General features: G+C 46.5%; 1 protein-coding gene and 1 long non-coding RNA gene across 5 annotated transcripts in view; one reads left to right on the forward strand and one right to left on the reverse strand.

The window, feature by feature from the left end:
- The window catches only part of Myzap (myocardial zonula adherens protein), an 87959-nt gene extending 75584 nt beyond the window's left edge, over positions 1–12375 (reverse strand). For 2 of the 3 annotated variants that reach the window (XM_027411215.1, XM_027411214.1), the window contains exon 1: positions 12189–12263. In XM_027411215.1, coding sequence (XP_027267016.1) covers positions 12189–12263 — 75 coding nt within the window. Of the gene's footprint in view, positions 1–12188 lie in introns of all 3 variants that reach the window. The other variant, XM_027411212.1, reaches the window with a different exon arrangement.
- A 76-nt stretch (positions 12376–12451) lies between these two features.
- Positions 12452–14280, forward strand: part of LOC118238694 — a 28208-nt gene continuing 26379 nt past the window's right edge. For both annotated transcript variants that reach the window (XR_004769639.1, XR_004769640.1), the window contains exon 1: positions 12452–12959. This is a non-coding gene — a long non-coding RNA (uncharacterized LOC118238694). The remainder of the gene's footprint in view (positions 12960–14280) is intronic.

The raw sequence follows: 14280 nt of genomic DNA on the forward strand, positions 1-14280 counted from the left end.
TGTGGGTCCTGGAGGCCACACTCAGGTCAGGTTTGCATGGCAAGGAGCCTTTCCCTGCTGAGCCATCTCACCAGCCCAATCACAACTCCCATAAAGTTTCTTTAATTGCATTCATATTCATTATTCACAGTAGGTAGAACTGACTTAAAGGTCCTTTGTCAGATAGAGGAGCCCAATATATGCATACAGTAGAATTCTTCCCAGCTTTAAAAAGGAAGGTAGTTAGTTCTGCCATAGTGAGACATGGATGTACCATGATGACACACTACCTGAAAGAAGCCAACTACATAAGAGCAAAGCAACCTTCTATACGATGTCACACTCATCCAGAGGAGGAGTGGAAGGTGCTGCCAGGAACTAATGAGACAGAGAAGGGGGAGTTAGCATTTACTGGGTCCAGAGTTTCAGTTTGAGAAGATGGGAGAATTGAGAGTGGTGGCGGGCCACAGTACTGTAGATGCACTCAAAGCCATCAACCTGTGCACTTAGAAACAGCTAAGGTGACAAATGTAATGTTTTAAATATTTTAGAATTGAAAGAAGAAGAGAAAAAGCCAAAGCTGCTCATGTTTGCTGAAAATTCAAAGAGGTCTTTACAGAAAAGGCCGGGGACCAAGAGCATAATTGCCAAGGTGATAGCATCTGGCAGTTTCATTAGCTACACCGTGAGCACCTGTCAAAGACCTCTGTGCTCCTGTCAGGTTATCAAAGGCTGTGAATAAAGTTCATCGAAATTTTGCAATAAAGGCAAGGAATAAACACACCTTTAATCCCAGCACTCAGGACGCAGAAGCAGGTGGATCTCTGTGAGTTCAAGGCCAGCCTGGTTTACAGAGCAAGTTCCAGGACAGCGGGAGCTACAAAGTGAGACCCTACCTTGAAAACAAGCAAAATATAACATATACATATATGCACACACATACATACATACATAAAGTCCACAAGCAGTGGGCTATGCATTCACAGTACTTGCTGTGTGCCAGGTACCAGCAAGGTGACCCTAAATTCATTCAATATTGAACACAATCTTATAGGAAAGGTCCTCTTACCAGGCCTACTGAGTGATTAGGAAGTTGTCTCTGGCAAGGGGGTGTGGAGGTCTCACACTAGGCTATAGCAGAGCTACGATTTGAACCTGGGCAGTCTGCAGAGCCTGTGTTCTTTACCTTCGCATTCTCTGCCACGACAATCTTGAAACACCATATGGGCCTGACTCATGTGAGGACTGTATGTCCCCTATTATACATGAAGCTGTGCCCCACTATAATTCAATGTATGTCCTAACTTCTAGTACCTCAGAATATGGTCTTACGTAAGTATAGGGCAGTGGTTCTCAACCATTCTAATGCTGTGACCCTTTGATACAGTTCCTCATGTTGTGGGGACCCCCAAACATAAAATGATTTCCGCTGCTATTTCATAACTGTAATTTGGCTCCTGTTATAAATCATAATGTATGGCTGGAGAGATGGCTCAGTGGTTAAGAGCACTGACTGCTCTTCCAGAGGTCCTGAGTTAAATTCCCAGCAACCACATGGTGGCTCACAACCATCTGTAATGAGATCTGATGACTTCTTCTGCCCTGCAGGCAACATGCAGGCAGAACACTGTATACATGATAAATAAATAAATCTTAAAAAAATATATAAATCATAATGTAAGTATTTTTGGAGATAGAGGTTCGAGAAAAGAGTTGGTGAACCACAAGTTGAGAAATTCTGGTATAGCATATTTTGCTTTGTTTTGTCTGAGAGAGGGTCTCATATATCCTAGATTGGTCTGGAACTTGCTATGTAGCCAAGGATAACCTTGAACTTCAGATCTTCCTGCCTCCACCTACCAAGTGCAGGTCTTCTGGGGCATGCACCATCATGCCTGGTTTATGTGCTGGGAATGGAACCTAGGGCCTTGTGTATGTTATAGGCAAACTCTGTCAACTAAGCTACATAGCATCTTTACAGAGTCAATCAAATAAAAACTGACATCACAGGAGTAAGCCTTATCCAAAATTATTGGTAAATTCTTAAAAGTGGGAAGTTCAAAGACAGATGTACAAGGAGGATACCTCATGATCCTTAAAATGGTCATCTAACTTAGGTCTGGCAGTGCTGGTCCATAACCTCAGCTACTTGGGAGGTAGAGGCAAGAGTAGGGAAAGCTGAAGGACTGCTTAGTAACAACTTAGTGAGATCCTGTCTCAAAAAACTGCCATGCTGGGCATGGTGGCACATGCCTTCAATTCCAGCACCCACAGGGTAGGGATGGGGGAGTTTTGTGAGTTCAAGACCAGCCTGGTCTACATAGCAAATTGTAGGCCAACCAAGATTACATAATGAGACCATGTCTTAAAAAAACAAAACCAAAAAGTCATTGCCTGGCACGTACTAAGCCCTGGGTTTTGTGTACTATTATCTTCTCCTATAAAACATACGCTGAGGTTTCAAGGTACCTTTCCATCCTACTTTCTTCTGGGAAACCTTCACCACCCAGTGACCTCAGGATGGAGCTGGCCTGAAACCCAAGGCTATCTTTGTCCTGGCCACCTTTACAAGCAGCTTTCAATGTTCACAGTCAGACATGTTGGCCAAGAGGAACACAACCCATTCTACCAGGTACCTCTTTCCGGATGGGCAACAGCACTACTGGAAAACTGGGTGTTGCCTGTGGAGAAAAACAACCTTCTGACTACAGGCCACTCCACCCAGCTAAAACCAGGCTGGCATTTACTAACATTAAAGTGTAAGCCACACCAGGTGGATCATGCAAACCTATGATTCCAACATCGATCATTTCTGTCAGGCTGAAATGACCGAGGGCATATCTGTTGGTAGAAGAAAGGAGGTATGCTTCTACTGCACCACACCCCATACACACATGGGGATGCACACACATGTATATGTACTCACATGCACAAATGCATACATGCACACAAGCTCCAGCACACATCTACTAGCTAAGTGGCTTTGGGAAATTTGTTCTCTGAATTTCAAGAGTAAGATGAGATTAAATGGAAGGCATGCCTCTATAAATGGAGAGAGAGAGAGAGAGAGAGAGAGAGAGAGAGAGAGAGAGAGAGAGAGAGTCTACATATAAACACACATTTAGTTTGAAAGTATGGACACACACATGCCACAGCTATGTTAGCCCTGGCTACCATGTTTGAGGCAGAGCATCTTGGCTGTCTGCTGCAGCACACAGGCCTGTGAGCTTCCAGGGATTCTCCTGCCTCCACTTCCATCTCTTTGAAGGAGTGCTGAGATTACAATTTTTAAGTGGGTTCTAAGGGTTCAGACTCAGGTCCTCACACGTGCTCAGCAAGTGCTTTACTGGCTGAGTCACCTCCCCAGCCCTGTTAAAGTATTTTTATTATTATCCAGATACTATCGCTGTGCCCTCAACCTACACGCTCCAAAACAAAACAGGTCCACTTGGCTTCCTGACCCTTGTTTCCATGGAAACTAGTTGGGCAATGAGATTTGGCACATGAAGTGGTAAACAATGCCTTTTCACTGGCTGATGGATCCCAGAGGGGCATTCCCTAATAGCCATAGTTTTCAGGAAAAAAGACCTTCTGCATTAATTCATCCAAAGGTGAGATGGACCTTTCACCACTGCTGAACCCATTCTCCCCTGACTCTCCCGGAACTCTGACTGTCCTCCACACACTTCCCAAACACACCAGGTCATCAGACTGGGCTGTGAGCCATGCCCACCCTGAGGTCCACAAAGCCAACAGTAAACACAGTACATAAAAATGAAATGAGCCTGCAAAATCAAAGTTTTGGCTTCAGTTCCTGGGCAGTTGCAGCCGGTGCCTGGGGCTACAGCCTCAGGTCCTATCTGAAGCATCTGCTCTCATCAATAGAGGGCTTGATGGGAAAAACTATTCTTAATAGACACTGACCCACTGATGATCCACTGTCAACAGTACATAAGCAACTTAACCCCAGGATCAGGATCACACAGCTCCCTAGCAAGCATATGATCTCAGTGAAAAAAGAAAGACACAGAGCAAAATGTTAAGACTAATCCCATTTTTGCTTCCAAACACACTCTTTATAATTAATACAGATTTAAAGGAGGAGATACATCCTTAGGGAACCACAACTACTAATGCTGTTTATCTCCCCCCACCAAAAGAGGGGGGATTTCTGTGTTGCTTAAAACTGTTTCAAGTAGTTTTTAAACTAAAATAATAACAGGGGGCTGGAGTGGTGGCTCCATGATTAAAACCATTTTTCCCCAATCATGAAGACCAAAGTTCAGCTCCCAGCAGCCATGGAACAAGCTAAGCATCCTATCCACACATGTAGCCACAGTTCTGAGGGGGATGGAGACAGGAAGATTGCTTGCAGTGTATCTGAAAATATATGAACCCCAGGTTTGGGGGAGAAATTCTACCTCAAAGGAATAGGTGGAGGAAGACAGAAAAGGACACCAGAGGTACACTCTCTTTTAGACTCCTCATTTATGTACAAGAGTGTACACAAACACACAATTATAGTAATAACAATAAAAATTTAAAGTGTATATGTGCTAATTCTTCCTAAATTGAATAGCTTCAGGAGCAGCAAATGAGGCACACTAGAGGCCTAGGAGGTATTCTGAATTCCCAATAAAAGCTCTGATAAGAAGCCAGATGGTGGTGGCATATACCTTTAATCCCAGCACTTGGGAGGCAGAGGCAGGTGAATTGCTGTGAGTTCGAGACCAGTCTGGTCTACAAGAGCTAGTTCCAGGACAGGCTCCAAAAGCTACACAGAAACCGTGTCTCAAAAAAACAAAAACAAAACAAAATATTTATTTTTGAGGGTAATGGGAGGACGGGAGGGAGAGGGGACTGGGATTGGTATGTAAAATAAGGTTTTTTAATTTAAATAAAAATTAATAATAATAATAATAAAAACTCTGATAAGGAACCTGACCCCTGAACCCTACCCTCTAGAGTGACTGGGCATAGTCCACCTCCCTCTGCCCATCTTCCCTGTGGGAACTCTCCTCTGAGTAACAGCAACCCAATGTGGCTTATCATAAAATGTAGCATTTTATTATGCTAATCGCTATGGCTTCCTGAAACTCTTACACTCCTCCCAGGGCTTTCCCAGGCTCAACAGTGCTCAAGAGGTAGTTAAGACAGTGTTATACCCAGGGCTTTCCTCAGCAACCGGCTCAACCCTTGAGCTCTGAACATGGTGGAGAACTGCAGTTTACATACCATTGCTGTCTCACCATCCATAGAAAGGAACTGCACACAGCATGCCCCATTCTTTGATTACTGAACTCCTACGACTCGTAAACAACTTTTTAAGGGCTAGGAGGGGTCCATAATAACAAAGAAGTTGCTGTACCCCCAGGCACTCATAAGCTATTAATATTCTCATTAACATAGCCAATGCATGGTAGTAAGAAGAAGGATAGCTTGGAGGTTAAAGTAGGGGGTCTACACTTCTTGGGTGATAATACTGGCTTTGACACTAGCTATGAAACTTTTAGAAAGTGGCTTCACCCTCAGCGCTTCAGTTACCTTAGTTGTAAAATGATGCTAAGAACACTGCATTCTCTTTCAAGTGTAAAGCTTAAATTAGCTGACACATGTTAAGAGCATCGAGCAGTCCCTGGCACATGTTAGGACTCTGTACGTGTTCTTATTCTACGGATAAATGAAGGAGAACCTTAATCTCAACTGGAAGTGGGACTCTGCGGGAAAGGCAGCACCTAGAAATGCCACGTGAGCTGGGTATAAAAGGACAGCGACAACTTTTCAGGTCAGTGAGGTCTGGGAAATCCATCATCACCAAACAACAGACATCTCCCAGGCAAGATGTTCCAAGATAGCCCAGGTACTACTCAATGCTGACATGTCCAGACAGTGACAAGCTAACCTGAGCTATTTGTTTTAACAGGTGAGATGAATGTAAACAGAGCTAAGGACTAGAGACTCACATTGAAATATGAGTTCATTTCAACTATTCAACTGAATGGATGAAGTGTCTCCTAGTACTGCCTGTACTGCAGACTGGATGGAAGGAAAGGCACAGGTTGAGATCAGGAAAGTGTTTAACCAGGATGGCTTTTATAGCCTTCCCAGGGCCTTGCAGGGTGTCTGTGTGGTTAGGTTGGATAGTTTGAGGGGGTGAACTCAAACAAAGGAGACCATACCTGAAACTCCCCAGAGATTCTTCCCCTGTCTTCAAAGCCATCCTCCTGGGAGGGAAGGCAAGAGAGGAGCAGCTAGTATTCCGGTCTCCTTCACAAAAAAAGGTACAATCCAGCCTTTGTTTGTAGCTCAGGGCACCTGGGGAGCTTGTGGGGGGTGGGTGGTGGCATCCTCTGGGGCCCTGTGTGACCCCTTTAGTGGAGGCAGAGTTCCTCATCTAGAGAAACACTGGGGTTTCACCCACCTTTTTACCCTCAGCTTCTGATACTGGGGCTCACGAGGGGAGGGGAGGGGTTCTATCTCAAAGGGAGAAGATGACCCAGGCAGTTGACAAGAGTTTGCTAATCAGTTGGCAAATTGGATTTCAGTAAGGAAATGAACCAAATGTGTTTATGTTTCCACTCCTACTGTGGGGCCCTGCCAAGCTGCCCTTAAAAACAACAGGTGTGGCCTTTGAGGGTGTGGCTGGAGGACTGACCTCCACTCCCTGCTCAACACAAGTGTCCAACCTCTGGAACCTGCATGCCAGGCTATGAGGGAACAGAACAGACACCAACTAGATAAGGTTGGCTGTGACCCTGAACTTGTAGCTTCATTATCTACAGCAGGGAGGGGGCCAACTCTCTATATAAAGGGCTAGATAAGAACCATTCAGATTTTGTAGGTCGCAGTGAAATCCACTCTTAGCTCAGAGACGTAAAAAAAGAGCAGGCCAGATCTGCCTGAGGTGCAGCATCCAGTCTCCCCTCTCACTATGAGAAAGGGCCCTTCTTTCCCATGTCAGGCCTACTGCCACACAAAAGTCACCAAGAAGGAGGCAGGGGGCAGGCCTTGGTCTTTCAACTCTCTCTGGATCACTCTGTACTAGCCACGGGATGTACCCAAACTGCTAAGACCGGAGAAGAAAGTGTAAGTTCATGTATACACACAAAAACTCCAGTACATGTAACAGCATTTTCACCCCTTGACCCTGCCACACCCATAACCCTGATGGCCAACCACAAGGCCCCAGAATGTCTGCCTTTCTGCATAAAGAAACACTCTTATCCTCAGCTGTACACACAGTCACATGGTGCTTCCCAAGACACACAGGGACTAGTCCTTACTTTCAGCCTGTGTTCCACACAGTTCAAAAGCCTGAGGTGGTTTTGAGGGGGACCCAGACATAACTGTTTTAAGTTGCCTAGTAACTCCATGTAGATCCAAGGTTGAGAGTCACCAAATTAACCCAATAAATGAAATCCCAACGGTGGCAGAGTAAGAGGCAAGGAGGGTACTTGGAGGCCTTGCCAGAACTGTCAAAAGTGTGGCCTGGGCCAGCATTTCTATCCACGTGTCACCTGCATCTTTCCCAGGTAGGTCTGAGGCATTAGGCTGGCTTGATCCCAGAACTTCTCTTCCTAAGTTCTCCTTTCCCAAATGCATGCGGCATGTGGTTTCTTTGGGACTCTGGCTGTCATTATACCTTGTGCCACCCACCTTAGTTTTCTACTGAAACACGGTCTCTCAGTAGCCTGGAACTCACCAAATAGGCTATCAATCCCTAGGGATCTGCTTGTGTCTGCCTCCCCATTGCTTGGATTTTTATTTTATTTTATTTCATTTTATTCACATGGGTTCTGGGGCTTAAACTCAGGACTTGTGTTTGTGTGGGGAACACTATATTAACATAACACATCTCTAGAGCTTCGAAAGCGGTCACAGCTTCATACAACCTGGGTTGCACAAGCTTGAGGAGAAGAGGACTCAAGGCAGATTCAGATTCTCAATAGGGGAGAAGCATGAAGCAAAGAGGGAAAAACTGCATTGGAAGCTCCAGAGTGGTAGGTGAGAGCTTGAATACCTGGGAAGAGTTAGAGATATAGGATAATTAAGACAAGAGTTGGGCCAGGAACCTGAACATTACACTAGGAGTTTGGCTTTACAGAGGTTCCTGAAGCAGAAGAACCAGGTGGCTGCATTTTGCATGTTAGAAAAGACCATTCTCTTCCATAAAGAATGGATATGAGTCAGTGATATGATTGACATTTAGGAGACACAGATCATCGGAAGATGTAAAGAGGCAAACACTACTGCATTATTCTACACACTGGAAAAGTACTGGGGCCATATTAAACCATAAAGCAGGATGGATTGCTTCAGGCTGAACCCCAGGTTCAACTCCAGCGAGTCAGCTCTCGAATTCAATCAGGTAACTGAGGCTCACTCACATGGAAGCATGCACCAGCCACCAAGAAGCTAGGTGGGGACACAAAACTCCAGGTCCCTTGCTGGGATGTGGATGCACAGCTCAGAAAAACATCAACAGGGACTTCATTTAGACCTCTGCAGTGGCCTAGGAACACAGCTAGACTTCCATTCAATATACTGCAGAATAAGTGTGGAACTCTCCACAAACCAGTGTCTTTGAGAGCCCCATGTCTGACCACCCTACACTACACAGGCAAGATAGGAAAACAAAAGAAAGGGGGGAAAGCTGGTGCTTTTCTGAGCCTGTAACTGTCAGGTGTTGGTGGCAGCGGTCTTTGGTTTAAGTTCTAGTGATGCTACAGTTCCAAGACCATAGCCTGGCCCATCAGGAATTGGCTCAGAGGATCCCAAGCAGGAGCCAGGCAGGCAGTTTTCTGAATGCAATGAAAATCCCCTCTCTCCCCCAGTGGATACTGCAATTGGCTTCCTTCCGTCAGATGCTGAATTCCCCCAAAATCCCACGTCCCTTCCTCTGATCCTACAGGATGGTAGAGTTATGTGCACACCCTCCTTGTATTCCAAGGGGATACATGATACAGGGCTATACAGACTGTTTCCTCCATTGAGAAGAAGAAGCTGGGTGAACACCTGCCAGCTCCTTTCACATGCCAGTCAAGGGGAATTCCTTATTTTTGAACCAACAAGGCAGGAATGAGACTCTGGTGAGCACAGCATCAGCAGGGAGTGGGGCTGGGTTTTAAGAGAGAAGGCCTTTGCCAAGGGAAGGGCTCGCTAGGAAACAGACGTAGCCCATGCCTTGTTTGGGTTTGTTTTAGCTGGGCTGTTTTACTCCACCAAAGGGTCACAATACCAGCTACAAGCAGCCAGGCCTCCTTTTCTCAGCAGAATACAGTACAGGAGAGACCCTGTGGCAGGTGACAGACCTCACAGTCGATTCTGCTCTAGCCCAATGGATGAGCTGCCAAACAGCACGTGCTTTCCACTCCAGGCACACAACCTGGCCCCATAACTGACTTCATTTCAAAGGCCTAGGCTGTGAGGCTAACCTTCAATTACAAAATCCCTTTCAAATTCAATGAAGTCCTTCAAATAGCTATTTTTTTTTTAATTCCACCCCCACATCCCCCAAGGTCATCATTCTAGCTGTACCTATTCTCCAAACACTTTATCTTCCCACTGTTGCCATAGATAAAACTATTTTTAGTGCACAAATGGTTTGAAGGTAAATCTTTTTTTTTTTTTTAATTCCCACTGGTTAGTATGTATGAACGCCTCTTAGAGTTTTGTTTATCGGCTAACAGAAATCACCCACCCCACTAGACTCCCCCCACCCCCGCCCAGGGATGATTTCAGATAAGAGGGAAGTAAGTACATTTGCAGATGGCAGTCACTGAACAAAGGGTGACTTGTGACAGCCTGGTCGGCCACACTGCCCTTGCATCTGACTCAGGGCAACTCCTGTACAGCATCACCCATCACCACCACTTCTGGTTGGCTTGAAGTCTGCGACAGCACAGCCTGGTTTTCCCCACCGCCACTACTTTGATAAGCCCTTTGGATAAAGCCGTCTATTTTGGTAGCTAGGAGACCTTTTGACTTTGAGACTCGCCATTGTCCTTTACAGAGCTCACACTCAAGAACAAGGCAGGTGAGTTACAGAACAAACACAAGCATGGGGTGGTTTTCTAAGAACATTACTGACTCTGTTGGACTACATTCACAGATACCCTTGGCCACGGGCAGCCCACCGGAGACAGGTTGAACATGCCCCCAAAGTATCCCAGTTTGAGACTATTTCTTGTCCAATACCAGGGAAGAAACTACAGGATACAGAATTTCTTGAAAACTTTTCAATTTCAGAAACATTTCTCATGGTTATTTATTTAGTGAATACATTTATTTTCTTGTGTTTCTAAAAGTTTTTGTTTTTTTTTTTTAAAGTCAGTGTTTTGTTCCAAAGCAGGTCTGACACACATTATCCTACAGTGTATGTCACTCAAGTATCCACTGAGAGAAATGATAAGCCTCTCTTCACAATCAGTCGTGCCAATTAGCCTCCAAACTCCTGTTCCTGCTGGAAGGCTAACTAGCAGCTCACCTTCAGGGAGAGGCTTGCCTCACACACCCCAGAAAGAGCCTTCCTTTTATCGTCACTGAACCCTGAAAACACTTTGCTCACTACAAAAGTCATCACTGTTTATCATTTGTGACAATGCCTGCCTCAAGGAGTAGAGTGGAGCTGAGTGCCCAGCCCTGTAGCACACAGAAATAGATCTATAAATATTCAGTGAGTCAGTTAGTCAATCAACACACCATAGCTTCCCAACACATGGCCCTGCCAATGCCAACACACACACATACCTAGAACCTAGAACCTTTAGAAATAGTCTGTCCACAAGAAGTGATAGTATGTTCCAGTCAGAGGCCTGAGTTCTTCAGCCCAATGTTTTGATGCAGTCTTACCCCATAGTGTGTCCAGATGTCAAATCACCATTCAATGGGGGAAATATCCTCAAAGATGCTATTGAGTGCACCAGCCACATCTGTATTCACCCACAGGATCCCACTACTTACCTCAACCAGAATCTCCCTGGGGGGTTGAGGTGCTATGCAGAGGTCAGGGCTATCTTTTCATTGGTGTCATTTTTTTGTCAACCAAAATTTTGTTCCAATTAACAAAGCTTTCTATGGGAAAGGTCAAATATCCTTTCTGCAGTAGGGTAGGACTATGGTTAGAAACCCACTAACCAAATGTGATGCTTACTTCATGAAGTCAATGATCAGACAACCAGAGTTCTGTCAGCCTTGGGTGTCTAGCAAACACATACATACATACATACATACATACATACATACATACATACACACAAACACACACACCATCACTTGCCCCATACCCAAAAGCAACACATGCCTTTCATGTGACTTATCAGGAGGCTTATAAGGCCAACAAGTACATCTACAATTCAAGCAAACTGGCCTGACTTCGGAAGGGGCTTTTGGTCTGGACTTAACCTGTTTGACTGTACCCTGATCAGAGAAGAGATGAGTATTCAATATCATGACACCAAAACTAAAAAGCCTCAGGCCAAGCTCTAACAGTGTTCTCTGAGGCTGTGATCTTAGAAGGGACATGGAATGTAAACTTGACTAGTGTGGCCATGCTTTCAGGGAGCACCTGAGGAGTCGAGAATAGACAGAGCACAGACTGTGGTGAAGCAAACAGATTTCCACAGGGCCACCTCCCTGGAGATGATGCCCAAGGCTTTAGGACTGGCCCCAGTGCTACAAAGAAGAAAGTGCCTGCCTGCAAAAATCAGAGTCCTGCACAGTTGGGGGTGGTCAGCAGCTCAGCTCTGGCCTGCAAACAGGCTGCCACCTTGACAAAGCCCACTCCTGAACCAGAGGCACTCTATCACTGGTGGATGGACACACGGACGATGCTCCTAACCAAGAGATGGAGGAAAGCTGGCATTTTAAATACATTCATTACTTGGGCATCTCATGGTAGAGACCTCAGAAACTCTTCCTTGCCATTTTTTAAACTAGTGCCATATTTAAGCTTGGCTTGACAGTGGAGACAAGCAGCAGAAGGTTCTGGGTATTCCAGAGAGTCTCCTAAGCCTTCTCTTCCAGCCTCCGTGGTGTCCAAAGAGAGGGTCACTGTGCAGTCCGTGATAGGCCAGGAAACTTGAGCCAAGATGAAGTATCCATGGCCTTTAGCTGACCCGCAAGTATCCTCCTCCCCACATCTCTACAGAGGGGTCAACAGGGATGGGTACAGGAGACCCCGGCAGCTCCTTCTCCAGCTAGCTACTCACCCTCCTACTGGGTGTCCCAGGCGACTTGGCGCTGCCACCTGAGAGCAGGGTGACGGTGGACGTGGAGCGCAGCATCTCGCAGCGGCAGAGGAACGAGGGCTGGGTGTCAGCACTGCTCCGGGGCAGGATAAGCGTGCGGGGCGCACCCTGCGCAGGGGAGGCTCAGACACTTGAGGCTGTAGCTTCCGCAGGGCTGGAGCCCGGGGGCGGGGTCTGGGAGGAGCCTGGAAGGGGGCGGGGCCAAAGTGCTCGTTAGACCCGTCCGGCCTCATTCTCTCCAAAGTTGAGCGTCATCCTCTCTGAAACTCCCTGTCTAGTCTTCCTGCACACACTAGGTCCAGCTCTCAGACGCCTATCCATTCGGTCTCACGATCCCCCCACCCAATGCTTTCCGCCAAACCCGGAGGACCACTGGGACCCTTGCTCTGTGTCATTTATTCAGAAACTACTGCGTGCCTATTACTTGTGCCTCCTAGTAAACGGCCGATCCCTGTCTTCACAGAACTTGCACGCTGATGGGGACCATGAGAAGCGACAGCTGTCGTTGCTATGGTAGAAGACAGGTATGTGTGCTGGGAGTGTTCAACTGTCCTCAGGTTCTCAGGTGCAGAAGGAGGCTCCCAGAGGAAGTGACTAAGCTGAAGACCAGAAATGCAAGTCGGAGGAAGCCAGACACAGCTGTCCACCACATTTATTTACTGATTACTGTGTTTCCACTTGGGAGGGCTGAGCACCCATTACGTCAACCAATCTCTACGACCACGCTTTGGGGTAGGTGTCATTATTAACCTGCACCCCATTTTGCAGATGAGGATATTGACTCATCAAGGGTTGAGTAAGGCAGCAGGAGCCCCACCGACTGCTGGGTGGCCAAGCTAAGAGGTGACCTACTCTGGTCAGCCCCCTAGGGCCTTGCTGGAGCACTCTGCTGCCCCCTAGCAAAGATGAGAGCAAAGTAAGGGCAGGCCTGCCACCTTGCTGAGGAACCTTGTCACACAGTGCAAGGGTTAAAGGTGGAGAGGACCTAAAGAGAGCCCATACCTTGTCAGTAAAAACCTGAGTGCATGCTTTGATTTTTACCAGCAGGACCAAAGTGCTTTTGAGAAAGGAAGATACTGTATCTCCATTCAACACCCAGGCAAAGCCGAGCCTCCTCACCAACCTCCCCCCCCCCTCTCTCTCTCTCTCTCTGTGTGTGTGTGTGTGTGTGTGTGTGTGTGTGTGTGTGTGTGTGTGTGTGTGTATACACTCATGCACTCCCAGCAGGGAGGATGGTCAAAGAATGTTGCCAACCAGAATTCCTCCTGTGAAACTTGCTCCTTTATAGATGAGGAAATAGCCATATTTTCTGCAAGTCTGAATGACAGTGACTTCCCAAAGTCACGGAGCCTATTCTGTGCTAGCCCTTCCTGATGCTCTCTACCAGCCTCACCACCACTAAGTGTGTGTGTGTGTGTGTGTGTGTGTGTGTGTGTGTGTGTGTGTGTGTGTGTATGTGTTTAAGATTTACTTTTTATTTTTAATTATGTGTTTGTCTAGGTGAGTGCAAGTATTCTCAGAGGTCAGAGGCATCCGATCCCTTGAAGCTGAAGTTTCTTGACTGTGAGCCACCCATTAAAGATGGTGGGAACTGACCTGTGTCCTCTGCAGGGGCAGTGAGCTCTCTTGGTGCTGAGCCATCTCCCAGCCTTGTGCCTGTGCTCTCTGGGCTCTATATTCACTTTCTCCTCAGGCCTCACCTCCATCCCACCACATGCATCTTTAACACCCTTGTCTTGCAAAGGAGAAAACTAAGGCCAAACACACGAGCTAACTGGTCAGTAGCCATACCTGTGACTTTTTACTCTACTCCTCCTGCAGACCTACGTCTTCCAAAACCCAAATCCATGGGGTTTCCTTCTATCCTCCTCCACACAGCCCCCCCCCCATTCCTAATAGTGCCATTTACAGACCTAAACTCCAAGTCTATCCTTCAATAAGTAGTGATCAAAGGGTGGTTGTTGGAGCTGGATAGTTGGCTCAACAGTTAGGAGAACTTGCAGAGGACCAGAACTTGATTCCCAGCACTCACATGGTGGCTAACAATAGTCTG

The sequence above is a fragment of the Cricetulus griseus genome, chromosome 4 (genome assembly GCF_003668045.3).
Source record: "Cricetulus griseus strain 17A/GY chromosome 4, alternate assembly CriGri-PICRH-1.0, whole genome shotgun sequence".
Taxonomy (NCBI): Eukaryota; Metazoa; Chordata; class Mammalia; order Rodentia; family Cricetidae; genus Cricetulus; species Cricetulus griseus.